The sequence below is a fragment of the Macrotis lagotis genome, chromosome 7 (genome assembly GCF_037893015.1).
Source record: "Macrotis lagotis isolate mMagLag1 chromosome 7, bilby.v1.9.chrom.fasta, whole genome shotgun sequence".
In the NCBI taxonomy this organism is placed as follows: Eukaryota; Metazoa; Chordata; class Mammalia; order Peramelemorphia; family Peramelidae; genus Macrotis; species Macrotis lagotis.
The window spans coordinates 132,090,893-132,110,629 of record NC_133664.1 but is presented as its reverse complement, the minus strand read 5'-3'; the positions used below and the strand labels follow the sequence as shown (position 1 = coordinate 132,110,629).

Below are 19,737 nucleotides of genomic sequence, written 5' to 3'. Positions count from 1 at the left end.
TCACCAATAAGTTTGAGACTTTCTCCATTACCCTCAATCTGTTTTTGGGGGAGGCAAGGCAATGGGATTAAGTGACTTGCCCAAGGTCATACAGCTAGGCAATTATTATGTGTCTGAGGTTGGATTAAACTCAGGTCCTCTTGATTCTAGGGCCAGTTTGTGGCAGCTGTGTATGCTGTGTATGCCCTAAAGAGGGATCAGCAGCCCTCATATCAAGGTACTAGTCTTCCTTGAACACACCCTACACTCTGCAGTTCCTTATATACAAATATGATACTATTGATCCTGCATCAGCAAGATATATACTCTTCCAAAAGTAATGATAATCCAATTGATCCTTACATACATGCATTCATCTGGTCCCCTCTATGACACATTGGTTTGTGAAATGACTAGAATGAGCAAGGAGTCAATGATAGTATGGGGGGAAAAGTGTCAAGGACACACACAAATAGGTAAATCTTGTGAAAGAGATAATGTGCCATACAAGTTCAAAAGTAGTCCTTTCATGTGTGATCTAAATCAACAACAGTGTGCTATACCTGAAATATTATTAAGATGATTATTTGAAAAATAACATAACCAACAATACTAAAAATATATAGTAATGTATAATTATAAATCCTACCTTGTTTCTGCAGTTAAAGTCAGAACATTATTCAGATAATCCCTCATCCAGGCAGAAACTGCCAACACACTGATGGACATCAACTGGGGGAGAAACACATTTATTATTAAGAATTTAGTATAATGATACTGCTGAAGCAATTATCAAATTTAAAATTTAATTAGAATGTGGGTCATTATGCATAATAAATATGTATTATTGAGCCAAATAATACTTATTGAGTATCTACTACAAAAGATAGAATGGTAGAATAATTTTTGCTACACTAAAATATTTATTAAACATCATGGTTGAAAAGAAACTAAGATCAACAGTTTAAAAATTAAACAAAGTTCAAAAAGAGAAGTTTCCTAGGGAAGCTTAAACGAGAGTGACTCAAGTGGGTGTGTGGGAATTGAAGTGGCTTCCAAGGCTTCTCATCATCAGAGAGCCCCTGTAACATTACAGCCATGAGGAGAAGCTTAGCTTCCAATGCAGGTCTTCCTGGGATGAACTACAGATCAGAGTTAGAGAGGTAGAGAGGAAGTCAACCACACCCCCAGAGACACCAGTCCTCATGGGAACCCTCCTCTTTCCCCAGCTAGAAAAGGCCTTGGAGATCATCTAGCTCATCGGTCCCCAATTATTTCAAGTATTCCTTTTTATATCAAAAATTTAAGGTATCCTGACATGATAGATTTAATATGTGGCACAGACATTCACTGCTACATGGTAATACTTTTATTCTTCGATGACTGACTGATAAATGATAGACTTTCATCACAATAGCTATTTCAAACCTTTTTTTCAGCACCAATTCCAACCTCCCTTCTCAGAAAATGACATTCATCTACTTTACCATGAAAATCAAGACCATTAGTCATTTGCTCTCTTATTTCTCTTACTCTACATACCCAAACTCTTCTATACCTTCACCCACCTTCTTCTACTGTTTCAATTTCCAAGGGAAAAAGATCCCTTTCTCCTTGCTAAGGCTATTCCCTCAACTGGTAACATATCCTTTATTGCATACCTTCCATGTCCTCTAGAAGTTTCCTCATCAATCACTCACTTCCTTTGCCCCATCTGTAATCTCTCTAGCATCATGAGCTGGAGGGACTGAGAAAGGCCTCCTAAAGAAATAAGTGATCATCTATCCTCTGTTTAAAGACTTCTAATGAGAGAGAACCCAGTGTTTCCTGAGGCTACCAATTAACTTTGGGTTAGCTTCTCTACTAGATCTTTTTATCTCACCTATAGCTTATAGCATGCCCATGTCTCTCTTATTTATATAAAAAAATAAAAACAAATACCTTTCATTTGACTCTGTTATCCCCTAATTATAATTCTATAGCTCACTCTTCATAGCTTGGGGAGTTAAAAAAAGATTAAAAATCACAATCTCTGGTATAAATGTGGATGCAAAGATTCTTTATAATATCTCCTCCACCACTCTCCACAGCCCCAGTAGACAGAGGTTAGGAAACACCAATCTGTTCCAATCATTTCATTTTGCCAGTGAAGATAATTAGAATTAGAGAGGATAATTAACTTGGCTAAAGTTACACTGCTAATTAAGACAGTCAAAACCATAAAAGAGTTAGTCTCCTAATACATGTACAGTGATCTTTTCTCTATGTGTCACAGATTCAGAGGAAGTAAAAGTTGAAAGGGGTCTGAGAGGCCATCTAGTCTAATCAGTACCTGATAAAATGCCTGCCCTATTCAGTTACTAAGCTTTTATTAAGAACTTTAGATATTAAGAGCTTAATATATATGTATTTATATATGCACACACACAGAAAGAGGGGAAGGGAGAGAAAGGGGTACCAGGAGTGGGGGAGAGAAGGAGGGAGGGGGGAGAGAGAGAGAGAGAGAGAGAGAGAGAGAGAGAGAGAGAGACAGAAAACAAACTCGAGTGACAGGCACTAGACTAAGCAATGGGAACTAAAGAGAAAGGCAAAAACAAATAATAGTGCTGCCTTAAGGGAGCTCACCTAGAAATAGGGGAATCAACATGTCACTAACTAGGTATATACAAGATATATATTGAGTAGATAAAAGTTGATCTTAAAGGGAAAGTAAAGGGAAAGCATCATTATTGGAAGGACTGGGAAAGGTAAATGCTCATTTACACTGTTTTAAGATCTCTAATAAGGGTGATCTAAATGTTTACTGAAGTTGCCCATTTTACTTTGGGATAGCTATAAGGGAAAATTTTTTCATCATATTAAGTTTCTAGTCATCATTGAACTCTCCCTGGCCATCTCCCCTAAATTAGCCATCCTTTCTGTTTTTCCCTCTTTTTACTCCTTGTCCAACCACTTCAACTTTACTGTTCACTCTGGCATCTCTAGCTGCCTTATCCATTTGCCATCTTGATTCCTATACACATGCTGCAGATAGAAAAAATTATGCAAAATTCTCACTGAGTCTACTATATATTTAGTTACAAAACCTCAACTCGGCCTTCACTGCTGCTATACAATTCTTATCAATTATTTATACCTTATCAATTTATTATACCTTCCCACATAGATCTTCCAAATCTTTTCATTTCTATTCAAATTTCCTCTGGCTTCCCTTTACCTTTAGCTGAAAAGCTCTCCTCATATTTTACAGAAAATATTGAAACCATTTGACATAAACTCCCTCTTTTTCATCTCCTATGATTTAGGTACCTGCTGCCACTTTCTCCTCCTTCACCTGAAGAAATGGCTTTACCCCTCTACTTTTCTATAATTTCATTCTATGTAGTCTCTTCCACTAGATTGACCCCTCTATTATTCCCTTTCTTTCATTTATTTTCAATCTCTCCCTGTCAACCTCCTTCTCTTTTGCTTCCATACATGCCCATGTCTCCCCTATCCTGAAAAAAAAAAACCATTTGATCCTTCAAATCCTGCTAACTATCATCCTATATCTCTTTTGTCTTTTGTGATTACTACTAGTCCTTCAAAGAATAAAGATCATCCCAACCAATCAAATGATTGGAGTCATGTGTAGCAAAATGTTTATTTATAATGAAGGGTTATGCTGTGCAAGACATCCTTCTCACTTTTCCAGAATTGTTCCATCTCCGGCCTGATTTTTTAGGATACAGGACTACTGGAGATGATCTAGCCACTGCAGAAGTCTCTTGGCCTTAAATAGTTTTGATTCCTCCTGTATCAGTGAGGCACCATGGTGAAGCACTAGTCTATGCTATGCTTTTGTAGCTAAAGACCTCATAAAAGATGTCTCCAATAATATGCCTCATTTTCTCTCCTCTCACTTTCTTCTGAACCCTTTACAATTAACCTTGGTGATGATGTTTGTCCTTCATTCTTAAAGAAGACCATGACATCAAGGAGGTGTTGCCATGACAAGCTCAAGAATCAGATTTGAGTGAGGTGGGGGGGGGGCTGCACTAAGTCACCAGCTTCACTTTCTCCTTCAAAGCCATCTGGGTCTAGTGACCAGATATGAATCAGGATGACTGGAGATGGTTGCCCTGGATGTGAGGCAATCAGGGAAAAGTGACTTGCTTGAGGTCACACAGTAATTGGCAAGTGTCTGAGACTGGATTTAAACTCCAATCCTGATTCCAAGGCCAGTGCTCTATCCACTGCACCATTTAGCTGTCCCTGACCTCTCTTCAGCCAATAACACTGTGGATCACTTTATCCTCCTTACTACTTACTTACTCTCTTGTCTAGGTTTTGAGGACATCCCCGTTTCCTGGTTCTCTTACTACCTATATAACTGCTCTTTCTTTGTCTCCTTTGCTGAATACTCTTTCAGATGAAACCCTCAGGCATTTATCTGTCTTGAGACCCCTTCCCTTCTCCTTCTATAATATTTCACTGGCTGATCTCATCAGCTCTCATGGATCTAATTAGCATCTCTATACTGTTGATCAAATCTACCTATCCTGACCCAACCTCTCATCTCCAGGTAACTTCTAGACATCTCAAAATGGAAGAACAGTAGATATCTTCAACTCAATATGTCCAAAATAGATATCATTGTTTCCCCTCATACCAGCCCCTTCTATATTATTATAAAGGACCACCTTCTAATTCCTTAGGCATGCAATCTCAGAGTCATCCTCAACTCTCTCCCCTCTCATATCCAATGATTTTCCCGGAGCTTATTGATTTCACCTTTACAAAAATTTCTTCTGATTGATACCATTCTAGTACAAGCCCCTATTATCTCATGCCTGACTTTCTATAATAATCCGTTGGTGGATATGTCTAATTCAAGTCTTTTCCTACCCCAATTCACTCTCCATTCAATCATTAAAAAGCATGTCCACAAATATCACCCTCCTCAGTAAACTCTAGTGGCCTTCATGAGGCATACAAAATGCTCATTTGGTATTCAAAGTTCTTTAAAGTCTAACCCCTTTTGACCTTTCTGATCTTCAATCCAGAAATACAAGCCTTCTGACCATTCATTCTAGCAACAGGACACCCCATTTCTAGGCTTTGGACACTTCTCTGGATGATTCCAATGCCTGAAAATATTCTCCTTCTTCATTGTGCTTACAGATCTCCCTTTAAAATCCCATCTTCTACAGGAAACCTTCCCCATCCCCTCTTAAATCTAGAGCCTTACCTCTGTTATTTATTTATCCTATACATAAATTCCTTTCTATACAGTTATTTCTTTACAGTTACTTTTGAATGTTATCTCCCCACCACCACCCACTCCAGTTAGATTATTAATTCCCTGAGGGTAAGGAAAGTCTTTTACCTCTTTCTGTATCACCACTGCTTAGCACATTGTAAGTGCTTAATAAATATTTATTGATGGATGTATAAATTTGCCTCTGAAACATTCATTCATTTTTCCTAGTTCAATCATCTGAAGATTATACTCCTTTCACTGATTCTAAGCCACAAACTACAATCATTTCAACACAAAAATATTTTATTAATTTTCCTATTATATTTAAAATTTTCTTACAAAATGAAAGCATATTTAAGAACATCGCATTCATCATTAATGGCCAGTACTATATCCTTCTAGCTAGAATGATAGTATCAACAGGAAATAACCAAATTATATCATATTACATGAGTAATATATGTAATATGATATATCATGTACATGCAATGATGTAATAAAAATTTGGTTATTGAGAACACTCAAGAAAGAAAACATTTTGGAAAAGAGATTCTGGGAGAGATTAAGACCTTTTATGTAACAATATTTTAAAAAATATTTCACAGAAATCTTATAAATTATGAGATGTACTTCTCTTCTTTCTCAACATAATGAATATATAGTACGATGGAAGACTCCAGAAACTTAAAAACTATGAAAGAGGATATTGGGGGGGATAAAGATTTATTAATCACCCACAATTGCTAAGCACTTTGCAAATAATGTCTCATTTGATCCTCAAAGCAACCATAAGAGGTAGATGCTATTATTATCCTCACTGTATAGTTCCAAAAACTGAAAGAGGCTATATATGGTTTGTCCATGGTCATACAATTAACGAGTGTCTGAAGCTAGATTTTAATTTATGTCTTCTTGAGTCCAGATCTAACTCTCTGTATCCACTATGCCACTTAGCTGCCTATGCCAAGATAAAACAAGCTCTGGCAGGTCCTCATAAGATGGTATGAGTTTGGGTATTGGTCTTATGATTGACATTAGATCTTTTGTCCCCAAACCAGTGTATCATAAGTGTAGAGAGGCTTATCATCAGAACTCTGGTCAATACATAATGTTTTGTTATAGGACACAGCAACTCAGTGAACCATATACTAAAGCATGGAGGAATTTCACATGGAACAATGAAGTCCCCACAATGATTATTTCAAATTTTGAGAATGATAATTCAAAATCATCTTCATGACTGCTAATTTCTGTGATGTAAGGAAATAGTGGGGCATATATGTTAAATGAGTACTGATCAAATCAGTGGTCCTGGAAAGTGCTTTCATAAAGGACAATGGATCTAACCTAAAGGAATTAAGCTAGATTATAACTCATGTGACTAAAAATCTTTATATTTTAAAAGCTCTTTCTTCAACAATAAATCTGTAGGGTACATAGTGAAGTACACCCATTTTAGAGATGAGAAAACTCCAGTAGAATGACTTGACTAGTTATACAATTAATAAGTACCTCCTACCATGCCATACAGTTTCATATCTACATTATTTTAAAGGGTTGTTTCTACTTTAAAATGATAAGATTATATACATATAAATAATGAAAATATATTAATTATGACATTAGTCTTACTTTTGTTAATTTGCCTTTTTGTTATAAAGTTGGAGTAAAACCAAAGAAGCTGCATGACCTTCTGAAGAGCAAAACATAGTCCCCTTAATGAAAAAATTAATGAATGAATCAAGGGGTACAGCACCCTTCTCCCAAGTAATATTCTTATCCTCTGGAAAATCAAGTCTTTTACTGAACCAATCAGTGTTCTTAACCTTTTCAATACTACTCAGAACTTCACTATGATTTCTATATCAAAGCTTAAAAAAAAACAATGGAACTGTATTTTCAGCTCTCTCAAACTTATACTATTTTTTAGTGGTGAAAGAGGAAAGAAGAATAGCTCTCTTTCAGGTTTATATGTTTACATAGAAAAAGGCAACTTTGTCACAACTGAGTTTGAAGTCCTCTCTCAGACACCATGTGAGTTGTGTGACCCTGGACCAATCATGAAATCTCCATATGATTCAATTTTCTCATAAGTAATGAAGGAACTGTAATCCACAACCGCTAAGGTTCTTTCAGCTCTAAGATTCTATTATCCTGTACAAAAAAATGATGTAGACTGTAGAATAAACCAGAAGAAAAATACACAAAATAACTACAAATTAATGAAATGAACACAAACAAGTAGCTGAATTTAATTACTGTAATTAATGGAAATCATTTTATTAATGGTAAATTAATGGTAATTCACAGATGAAAATGCGGTAGAGAAACTGAATATTGTAGATAGAGAATGTGAAGTATACACTATCACTGTTATGTGATCACAGTTTCTGCGTTGTTTTTGCAGAAGCATTACTCCAATCCTACAAATTCTTCATTCACAAAAGGCACTTCAGCTAACATGAACTTCTACAGTCTAATATCAACCTTCTTTTCTAGCACGATCTCATATCTCAATGCACTCTGTCCTACAGACATCTAGATTGTTCTCTATCCTTTAAAAACTCATGTCAAGTCCATTCATCTCTATGCCCTTCTTTACATACTATTCTCTCTCTTCATCTTTTGAATTCCTTTGATGTTGTTCAGTCTTTTCCGTTTCATCCAACTCTGTGTGTTCCCATTTAGAGTTTTCTCAGCAAAGATACATGGAGTGGTTTGTCATTTCCTTCTCTAACCCATTTTACAGATGAGGAACTAAGGCATCAAGGTTAAGTGACTTGCCCAGGATCACAGAGAGAATAAGTGTCTGAGGCCAGATTTGAACTCAGGAAGATGAATCTTTCTGAACCCAAGCCTGGTGCTCTATCCACCATGGATAGTCATCTAACTGCCCTAGCTGTTGAGTTCCTACAGATCCTTTAAAATGTCTCATCCTACAGGAATTGACCTCTCCCTCAAACTTTCAACAAAACTTTATGCTTTTTCTCTTTAGAAAAGTTGTTGAATGAACATATAGGAATTGATTATGTGTCTATGCAAAATAAACATTTAACAAATATCTGTTGAATTATATGGATAACAGCATGACTTTTTTCTAGGCACAAGAGATATTTTAAAAAACATCTTTAAAGTTATAAGAACCGTAAAAGTTATAACATAATGTCTTGATGACCTCATCAGCTACCGCAAATTCATAAAATCATATATTTAGAGCTTGAAGGTAAAAATGAGGCACAAAGAAGCTGTGTTTGGGTCAGGCAACTACTAAAAATTTCAATGATCATCTCTAGGCTGATGACTCCAAGATCTATCATCAAATAGCAATTAGACATTTTATACTAGGTATTCTGTCAACATCTCAAACTCAATATGGTATTTTTTAGGTTTTTTTTTCAAGGCAGTGGGGTTAAGTGGCTTGCCCAAGGTCACACAGCTAGGTAATTATTGTGTCTGAGGTCAGATTTGAACTCAGGTACTCCTGACTCCAGGGTTGGTGCTCTATCCACTGCACCACCTGGCTGCCCCTATGGTTTTTTTTTAAGAGAATTATCTAAACCCTTCCAAATGTGCCTAATATTATCAATTTTATTTCTATAACACCTTTTTCATTCTTCTCACTCCTTTTACTTGCATAGTCACAACCTTAATTCAAGGTCTCATCACCTGTTATGTGTCTCAGTATTCTCCCACTGAAACCTATCTTCCATACCACTAATGAATTATATTTCTAAAGCAAAGATCTGACTATATCATTTTGCAGTCCAATAAACTATACCGGCTCTTGCAGATTTAAATACAAAGAGTATTTAAAGCCTTTCATAATCTGGCTCCCTTTCATACAAGCTGATCCTCTTGCCAACTTGATCTTTACACAAGATACTACATCTTCTGTCTTTTCCCCTCCTTGCTGTATTTACAACTTTCTGAACTTCAATACCATGCCCTTGTCCCTTCATCTTCTATTCCTGTTTCTGCTCCTTCTTGTGTTATCTTCCCTCATTAGGATATAAGTTCTATAAGGGACAGAATTATTTTTTGGTCTTTATCTTTTGATTATATTTTATCTTGAGCAAAGCACAGTACCCGACTTTTCATAGATGACCCCCTTATCCCCTTGTACCTGGAATAAGCTTCTTCCTCAACTATATGTTAGAGTTTGTATTGCCTTCATGGCTCAAAACTTAAATTCTATGAAAAGCCTTTCTTCACTTCACTCCCAGTTGGTAATACTTTCCAGCATCATGCCTCAGCAAAAAATAAATGTCAAATTTTATTTTATAGAAATTGTATACTTGTAAGCAAAATGCTTGGGTAAAAATGAAATAAGTTTATTGACAAAAATGTCACAACTTGTTACATCTTTTAAAAACTTTAATATGCAATATATCTTCCTTTACCCATAATCTCTTCTTTTACATGATTTAGCATTTAATTTATAAGATTTTGTCACAAATTCTTTAGTTCATCTTGAAACTATACTTTTATTACGTTGCATACTAAAAGTATCTTTGACAAGCAGTCCATTTTCACTCCAAGTCTAGACTTGATCATTTTCTATAGGTTTTTTTTCATTTTCAACCAGGTTAGGTCCCAAGCCATTGAAGCATGATTATATATTACATGAATAAATTTCTTAAACTTTCAAGATATAGCATTGAAGCGAGGTTATGTTGGGAATTTCTCTATTTGCAATAAAATTTGACTTCTTAGTATGTCACTATATTTATCCCAACTCATTATTCATTCCATAAGGACAAAACTTTCTCCTCTCTAAAAAAAAATCCCTAAAACGTTTTTGGTGTGTGTGTGTGTGTGATATATATATATATATATATATATATATACATATATATATGTATATATATACATATATATATATATATATATATATATATATATATGCTTTTCAGTCTGATGAGGGTGTTCTGATTTCAATTATGTAGTCTTACTTGGACTTCTGAGAATGATTTTGGAAAAGCATTGATTAAAATAATAATAGACTTTATATAGCAGTTCTAGGTGTAGAAAGCATTTTACATGTTTTCCCATTTGATCTTACAACAGCTCTCTAAGCTGATCTTTTATTTTTCCCATTTTATATCTGAGGAAACAAGGTTGAAAAAAGTTCAGTTGCCCAGAATCACATATATAAATGAAATGAAATTTACTAGTTTCAATTCTTCAATACTCCAGTTTTTGTATTATCTTGCCCATGAAAAACATTTTTTTCCTCATAGCAATAGCTAGCAGTTGACTGTTTCATTTTCTCTTCACTATTTTTCTGACTTCAGGAAATCTATATTGCAATAAAAAGGAATTTAAGGAGTTACATTCACTTGCCATCTCCCTTTGAAGATCTCTGCTTATGTTCTAATGACTAATTAGATTATTTTACAATTGATTATCAGTTCTTGGTACTGGTTTTTTGTTATTTTGGTTTTGGTTGGTTTTTTGTTTTCTGCCATAGTTTCCTTTTGGGCTTCAGTGTGACTGTTTCTGTTTGTTCATGGGCTTGAATGATCCTTGAAATTCTACACTTCCCCACAATAACCACTGCAACATTTCTAGCAGTCACTGAAGCGTACTCTTTGAGATTTGCAACTTTTGCACATTTCCTTGAAGTAATATTCATTCTTAAAAATTACAGAATTAAAAACAATAAAAGAGGAATTAAATGTGTAGATCATTGATTCCATAACTCAACTGACAGGAAACTAACTAGAGGTGAGAAAATCAGTTCAATCCATTTCATCTGGTTGAAGTCAGCATCAACAAAAGTAAATAAATGACTGAGGCTTCTGAAATAATGAAATTATATTAAAATTATTGTTTGTGCCCGATAATCCACACATCACTGGATGAACCTATATATCTGACTCCTGTTTCCCTTGATAGAAGCAAATCATGTTTCATTTTTATATTTGCCTCTCCAGGATCTACAACAGAAAAAACAGGATTTTAACAAGTGTCTGTTGACTAATAAGAAGATTAAAAGTGCTATCTTATAACTATGTGAAGAATCAGCCCTATCAAGAAATTTCTTTGGTTAACATTCCATAATTAAGCTCTGGTCTATAAATTAAGTCAATGAAATAGCAATAGTCATTAAAAAAAAACTACCAACTACTCACCATCCTCTTCTATGAACACTACCACACTAACGTGTCCGGGTATGATTTACTGTCTCTTGGTTAACTTATCTATGGAATGATCCCAAAGACTGAGGTCAAAATGATCTTTTCACTCTCTCCATATTGCTGAGTGTAGCATTTCTCTCATCTGACTCTCTTTTGATTACGCAATTATCTATTCTTTGCCATCCTCACTTCTACTGCTTCTAAATAATACTATAGCAACCATTACACTAAACTTCAGTTCTCTTCCCATTTTTCTCTACCTTTCCTTCTTGTTATTATTATTCCTTTGTTCAGTTTCCCATTACTTTCAGCTTACATGAAAAATAGTTAATCTTCTATAGACATCAGCAGTCAAAGAGATGTCTTATCTTTTGTTATTCAGTCTTTCTGTTTTGTACAATTTTCTGTGACCCTATGGATGTCTATGGAGTTTTCTTGGCAGATACTGGGATGGTTTGCCACTGCCTTTGCTAGTGTGTCCTCACTGAGGCAAATAAAAGTTAAGTACATAAGGTCACACAGCTAACAAGCGTGAACCAAATTGTCCTGATTCCAGGTCCAAAATTCCCCTACTTCATTCTACTAAGTAATCAATCTTAGCAGGTGAAATATGATCATTGTTCAATAGCTGCTTCTTCACTAACTAAATTTGTGTGTGTGTGTGTGTGTGTGTGTGTGTGTGTGTATTTTTGCCAATTAATTCTAGGTCCTAAACTATCCAGTCATGCCATGGTTAGATTTTGAACTACAAATACTTCTAATGCAAATCTTGAATAAACATAATACCCTTCAAAAAATTAGTTCCAACCATTCATTTCTCACATGTTGAAAGGCAGTGTAGTGAGGTAGAAAGAGGAAAAAGCTCAAAGACTGAAGCCCTGGGCTTGAATCCTTTACTATCAGTTTCAGTAAGAAATTCATTTATCTCTGAATATTAGCCTCTTTCCCTTTATATGAGGGATAATATTATCTAAACCATTTCCAAGGTTTTTTGTGAGGAAAGTGCTGTCTAAACTTTAAATCACTATATAAATGTCAGTTAGAGATATGGCTAGAGTCTAGATGTGTAATTAATACCTATTTGTTATAGGTAATTCCTGGATATGGAAATTCCCTCCAGCAATGAAGGTCACAACTGAAGACAAATTCCTTTATCATTGAAAGATTGATTTTCCCAGTGTAAAAAAAGTCACTGAAGCATGATTTGAACTGAGGCTTTCCTAGTTTTTAGGCTAATACTTAACACTATATCACCTTGCTTCTTAAATGTTAATTATTATTAGGTAAAGGACTACAGCTGCTTCCCTGTAGTATTAGGTAAAAGAAAGCTAAATGATTTGGATTGAATTCAAATTCATTAAATTTCTATCTCCTCTGAGTCCAAGCTCTGATTGTTTTGTTTAACCACCACTTAAAGCAATGAAAAATAAAGTCTTGGAAAAATCCTAGATGTCAATTATTAATATAGTAAAAAAGATTTGATATCTAAATCTGTCCTACATCTTCACCTGGAGTCTAAGCAGAGCTATTAATTTCCCCCCTTGTGCAAGGTGATTTTTGCTTAGCCTTTAAAAAAAATAGAGGTTGTTTTGAACCTCTCTGTAATAAATAGACTACTGAACTTGGCATCTAGAATACCATATTTAAATCCCTAGGACACTTAATTAGCTATGGGGATATGGGTAAATCACTTAATCTCTTGCAGTCTAGGAATAAAAATATGATCACATATGAATTGCAATCTTTCCTGAAAGAAGGAGATCTCATGTCAATGCTACTGCTGTTTTAAAAATCTACATGTGAATTTCTTATTTCATCTCATTAAACACCAAATTCAAGTCCTCCTTGAACTCTCTCATGGTATCTGATGTCTATTCCTTCTTGTAACTCTTTCTTTCCTCAGTTTCAAGGGCACCTCTCTCAGTTGTCTTTTGATCTGTCATACCATTTCTCTAAATTCTTTGCTGTTTCCTTGTCTTCCTTCTAATTCTCTAAGATTGATATTGATTGATTGATTGATTGATGTTCCCCCAATGTCTCTGTCAGTCTCTGTTTCTCTCACTTTCTTCTTCCTTCTTATTGTTGGTATCATTTATTCCCATGATTTAGCCTTACACAGTTGACTTCCAAATCTATTATCTATAGCCCTCTTTCTTCTCCACTCTGAATCTCACAACCATCTCAACTCAACAGGTCCCAAACCAAGGTTCTCTTTACAAATAAATGTTACTGCTTTTGATAATCTTGTTCACTCAATTGATTATGTTTCATACCTTGAAATTGTCTTACTCTTTTTTCTCCACTGCTTCATATCAATTGCTAAGTTTTAGCATTTCCATCACAAAAAACCCTCCCCTATTCTACTGCCAAAACTCAATTATAAGACTTCATTAATACCACCTAAACTATTAAAGTAAAATTTAACTTCTACTCTCTTCTCACTTCCAATTATTCACCAATAGAAGCAATAGCATCGCATTTTAAAGCACTTTAAAAGTCTGCAAACCACTTTACAAATATCTCATTTGATTATCATAACAGCCCTGAAAGACATTCTATTATTTGCTCCATTTTACAGATGAGAAAATGAGGCAGACAGGGTTTAAGAGACTTGCCCAAAGTCACATATGTAGTAGGTCTGAAACCAAAACTGAACTCAGGTTTTCCTGACTCCACTCCCAGCTCTGTCAGGTCTGTGGTGCTAATTAGTTGCCTGTACTATTAGAAAATTAGTCTTCCTTATTACTTAAATATATGCCTAACCATCTTATTAGGTTCAAAAAGAGTAATAATTTTCAGAATTTGTTAAGTTCAAACTCCTATGGCTGAGATTCAGGTTCTTCCACAAAATGATACCATCCTACCTCTCAACTTTTCTCTCACACAAACCCCATTTATTCTAATTACTATTGTTGTTATTATTATTATTATTATTATTATTATTATTGATCAATCATCTCAGTCCTGATGCTTAATGACCCCATTTGAATTTTTCTTGAAAAAATACTGGAGTGGCTTGTAATTTCCTTCTCCAGCTTATTTTCAGATGAAAAAACTGAGGCAAATAAGGTTAAGTGACTTGCCCAGGGTCACCAGGCTTAAATTCAGATCTTCCTGACTCCAGACCTATATTCTATTCACTTCACTATCTAGCTTTCCCCCTTTATTCTATACAAATAGCCAAATTAGAGTACAATGTTTTCTGATCACAGTGTCATATATTTAAAACCAGAGGGGAACTTAAAGGTCCCAACCTCCTCAATTAACAAATACAAAAACTGAAACATAGAGAGAAGTTAAATGATTTGTAAGCAAGTAAATGGTATAGCTGGGATTCAAACCTGTATTCTATAACCCTAAATGTGGTCCACACTCTCTGGTCTATGCCTTCTCAGATCTATGCCTTTGAATTTCTTCTCTTTCACTTAATTCCTACTCATTCTTTAAAGTCAAAATAAAATGACACTTCTGTGATACCTTCCCCTCCCATACACTTTTTTTACACACACACACACACACACACACACACAAGCACACGAAATTCTCTCCCAATTTGGATAACACTTTGCTTTACAGCTCTGACATAGTAACCATGTATAGTATTTTATATTGTTGCAGCATCCTCCTACTAAATGGGAAGCTCCATGAGGACAGGAGCACTTTTTCACCTATACTTTATATAGGTGAACCTAGTCCAGTACTCTATAATCAACAGACATGTTAAAAATTCATGTTAGACTAAATGTATCTAGATATATAAAGGGAAGAATCAAGAGATAATAGCAATAGTTCTGCCTTACTGCTAGTTATAAGCATAAAGGTGCTTCTATTATATGACTTCTAGGGCAAATCTGATGGCTCTTCTCCAATATGTGGAGTGTTGTTCAATGGAAGAGGAATTAGATTTATCATGTGTTGGTCAAAAGAAATAAGGTCAATTTGCATGTGTCTCTTCCTCTCTCCTCAGCTTCCATTTGGACTATAAGTTTCTACAGAACAAAGAATTAAACTTTTTGTTTTTGTATTCCCAGATGCTTTGAACATAGTATCACTTAAAATGTATAATGAAATCAATAGTTTCAGAGAAGAAGATTTTTACCTCAACATAAGGAAAAAAGTTTTAACTACAACTGTCCAAAACTGTAATATGCTTCCCTGAAAAAGTAGAGACCTCTTCATCACTAGAATTGTTTAAACAGAGACTGGATAACTATTAGAAATGCTGTAAAATTACTGAGTATATATAGGAGGATCTGATGACCTCCATGGTTCCTTCCAATTGTACTATCTGGGAGACTATTTTACATAGTAGAATAAATACTGTCCTGAGTCAAAAGACTCAAGTCCTAGCTCTGTCATTTACAAGGTCTATGATTTTGAATTAGTCTCTTAAACTCTTTTAGCCTCAGTATTCTAATATGCAAAATGGGAATAATTATATTTGTATTTATCTATCTCCTATAGGAAGTTTCTGCAATTCTTAATTTTTGTGCTTTACCTCAGTTTATTTCCAACTTATCCTATATATAAAATTGATTTGCAAATAATTGTTTCCATGATGTCCCGCACCCCCCCCCCCCCCCCAGAATGTGAACTTCTCAAGGGCAGGGAATCGTTTTTTGCTTTTTTTTAATAAGTCACAGTGTCTGACATATGGTAGGTATTTAATAAATGCTTATTGACCTCATAAAACTGTAGTAAGTACCAAGTGAAAAAAATATGCATAAAGTACTCTGTAACTATAAAGTACTAAACAAATGTGAGTAATTAGTTTAATTGGGTCACAGGGACTCTATAGAAGTACTGCAGCTACATATACCAATGATGTTAAATAAGCCTTGAAAATAACAATTTTTTTTGCAAGGCAAATGGGGTTAAGTGGCTTGCCCAAAGGCCACCCAGCTAGGCAATTATTAAGTGTCTGAGGTTGGATTTGAACTCAGGTCCTCCTGACTCTAGGGCCGGTGCTCTATCCACTGCGCCACCTAGCTGCCTGAAAATAACAATTTTAACCCTATAGCAAATAAAAAATTCTTAGAGGGAGTAAACTCATCTCTCCTAGGCAGTTAATTAAAGGCCCTGAAAAAGAACCATTTTATTCCCATTATATTTTCTTGATCTAGAGTAATAATAATAATAATAATAATAATAATAATAATAATAATAATAATATCTGCCTAAAAAAAGGAGGGAAAACTATTTCAATAACAAACCATGAAAGGCATTACTGATTATTATTAAATCCAAAAGTCCTGCTTATTTGGTAATTTCTGAACCTTTTACAATAAACCAACTTCTAGTATGCCTTCCAATTTTGTGACTGAAAATTATCATTCAACTCTGATCCGAGTTTACTAAACTTTTGTTTTGTTTTGTTTTTGCAAGGCAATGGGGCCAAGTGACTTGCCCAGGGTCACACAGCTAGGTAATTAAGTGTCTAAGGCTGAATTTGGACTCAGGTCTTCCTGATCCCAGGGCCAGTATTCTATCCACTTGCGCCACCTATCTGCCCCTACTGAACTACTAAAACATTGTGATAATCCTATTTACCAAGGATTATAGTTCCTTATGCTTTCCAAATACTGTAAAAACAATTTTTGCACCCCATCTCAGAACATTATTTGTAAATGATACAAGGAATATGGATTAGCAGTATCTTTCAATAGTTTACTCTATACAATATAGAAAAATGCATTTGTTGAGTAAATTAATGAATGATCCTAGATGAATTTTAAGCAATAAGTCTTTTGACTTAGTTTTGAGACTAATAACATGGAAAAAAATCCTTGAATTAAGGTGTTTACTAATTTGGAATTAAAACCCCAGGCATACTTCTTGAAATTGCTAATAAAATTAACTTATTTAGAGACTGAAGAAGACAGTATTATCGATTTCCAAGCAATTTAAAGATTACAAGTAAAGGAGATAAACAATTAAAGGTAGCAGGGTTATATATGTTATACAAGCAAGACAACAGTGTTAATACATGCTATCATTTAGGATTTAGGGGAGACATGATAGCTGCATTCAAATATGTGAGGCTCTTGTACAAGGAAAAGATATTAGACAAGAATCTACACAGAATAACTAGCAATAATGGCTAGAAATTGAAAAATGGGTTCATTTAGACATGATGTAAGGGAAATTTTTCTAACCACTAGTTATCATAAAATAGAATGGGTTGGGGCAGCTAGGTGGAGCAGTGGATAGAGCACCGGCCCTGGAGTCAGGAGTACCTGAGTTCAAATTCGGCCTTAGACACTTAATAATTACCTAGCTGTGTGGCCTTGGGCAAGCCACTTAACCCCATTGCCTTGCAAAAACCTAAGGGAAAAAATATAGAATGGGTTGTCATTCAACCAACGTTTGGATGATTTTTTGGCTTGTATACAATAAGAGAATTTTTTTGTTTCAGGTATAGGAAGAAATAGCCACTGAAATTCCCTCTAATTCTGAGAATATGGGAATCTTTGGTTTTCTATAAAGGACTGATGAAGCGGAAGACTAACTCTGAATAGAGACAGCATAATATACTGAAAAATGTCCTATGCAGACTCTTACCCTTACTGTGTGATCTTGGGTAAACTTCAACTTCTTTGAGCTTTACTTTCTCTATCTACAAAATGGGGATAAAACTATTTGCACTAAGAAAAACATAAGGTGTTATGAGGAACAACATTTCATGAGGAGTCTCAGCCATGTACACTTCCCTCCCAGTTTGACTCACTCTTTGAATTTCTCCACTTTCTAATAATCATTTATCCATGTGACTTCCTTCTTTTCCCTTCTTTCCCTCCAGAGTTCTAGTTCCTCTTCACAGATTGTCTTCTACTATAATGGAAGTTCCTTCAGGTAATTATCATAGTTCCTGGTACATAATATTTTATCTAATTTCCTTAATGTAAAGTATAAAATATGGCATGAAAATGTAAATTTTTACTAAGATGGCTAAAATCAGATTTGAGAATTATTTGTGACTTTTTAAAAAATCATTAACACAAATGGGATCACAGATTTAGAGGTGAAAGGAAATTCAAAAGTCATCTAATTGAACTCCCTCATTTTCCATTTCAGGATCCTGAGTTCCAAGGAAGTTAAAAGACTTGCTCATGTCTTTTAATTCCAGAGTTAGCACCCTTTTCACCCTATACATGCCTACTAATTATGAGGTGGCTTATAGTTAAATAGTGCTTTAGACTACATAACATTTTCACATGATTCTTGGTTCTCATTTCCTCTTTATAATAATTTTCTGGGCAGGTAATACATATATTAACCTAATTCCATAAATGAGGAAACTGAGGTTAAAAAGATTTGCCCAAGATTACAAAGCCAAGTAAAGGATAGAGCAGGTATTCCAATTCCAAACTTATCTATCCCCATCAAGTTTAGAACTCTTTCCACTGTACCAAACTACCCTGCTGGTATAAGGGGGGGGGGGGCAGGGAAGGGAATATAGAGGAAAGGGAATTAGCAGGTTGGGCAGAGATAGGCAAGAAGTCTCAGCAGCAATTTAATAGATTTAAATAATCCTCTGAATGCCTCCAAAAACTCCTTTTATGAAGTTGACAGTGGTTCACATAAGCTACCCCATTGTGAGCTGTACTACATTTTATTAAAGAAGTAGCCAGCTTAGGCATGGAAAATTAGGGAATAAAACATTTCTTGAAGTAATTGAGTGATATCATTACTCTAGGGAATGTGCAATGAATTTTAATGAGCAAGTAGTTAGTAATGGTATCAGAGGGCTCTACATTAGCTTACAGCTCGATTCCTTAGATGCAGAAATAAGATCTCTACACTCTATTTAAAAAGTTAAAGAAACATATGAATCAAATATGAAGGTGAATTCTGATTTATCTAAAATTATTGATATCTTCAGTTGACCAAATCAATAAGCATTTTAGAAATGAAAATGGAAAAAATTATGAGGTCCCACCTAATATCACCAGATTGGCAAAGATGATAAAAATAGAAAATGACAAATATTGGAAAGGCTATGGGAACATAGGAACATTGATATACTATCGGTGGATTTGTGAATATGAAAGCAATTTGTAATTATACACAAAATGCTCCTGAAAAGTGTAATAAACAACCTTTCACTCAGTTATATCACTTAAAATTCAAAGAGAACAAAGAAAGAAGAAAGAGTATATAAAAATACTTATAGTAGCTCTTTTTGTGGTGGCAAAAACATAAGAACTAAGGAAATATCTATCAATTGGGAAAGGATTAAACAAATTGCAATATGTGAATATAATAAAATTCTACTGTGCTATATAAAATGTAGATAAATTATTTCAAGGGCACATAGAAAGACATGTATGAACTGATGCAAAGTGAAGTGAACAGAAGCAGTAAAATTTAAACTAT

At 34.8% G+C, this 19,737-nt stretch overlaps 1 protein-coding gene across 2 annotated transcripts in view; it reads right to left on the bottom strand.

Moving 5' to 3' along the window:
* The window catches only part of TSPAN12 (tetraspanin 12), a 101,044-nt gene that overhangs the window by 75,628 nt on the left and 5,679 nt on the right, over positions 1 to 19,737 (bottom strand). For both annotated transcript variants that reach the window (XM_074193824.1, XM_074193825.1), the window contains one exon: positions 629 to 711. In XM_074193824.1, coding sequence (XP_074049925.1) covers positions 629 to 711 — 83 coding nt within the window. The remainder of the gene's footprint in view (positions 1 to 628; positions 712 to 19,737) is intronic.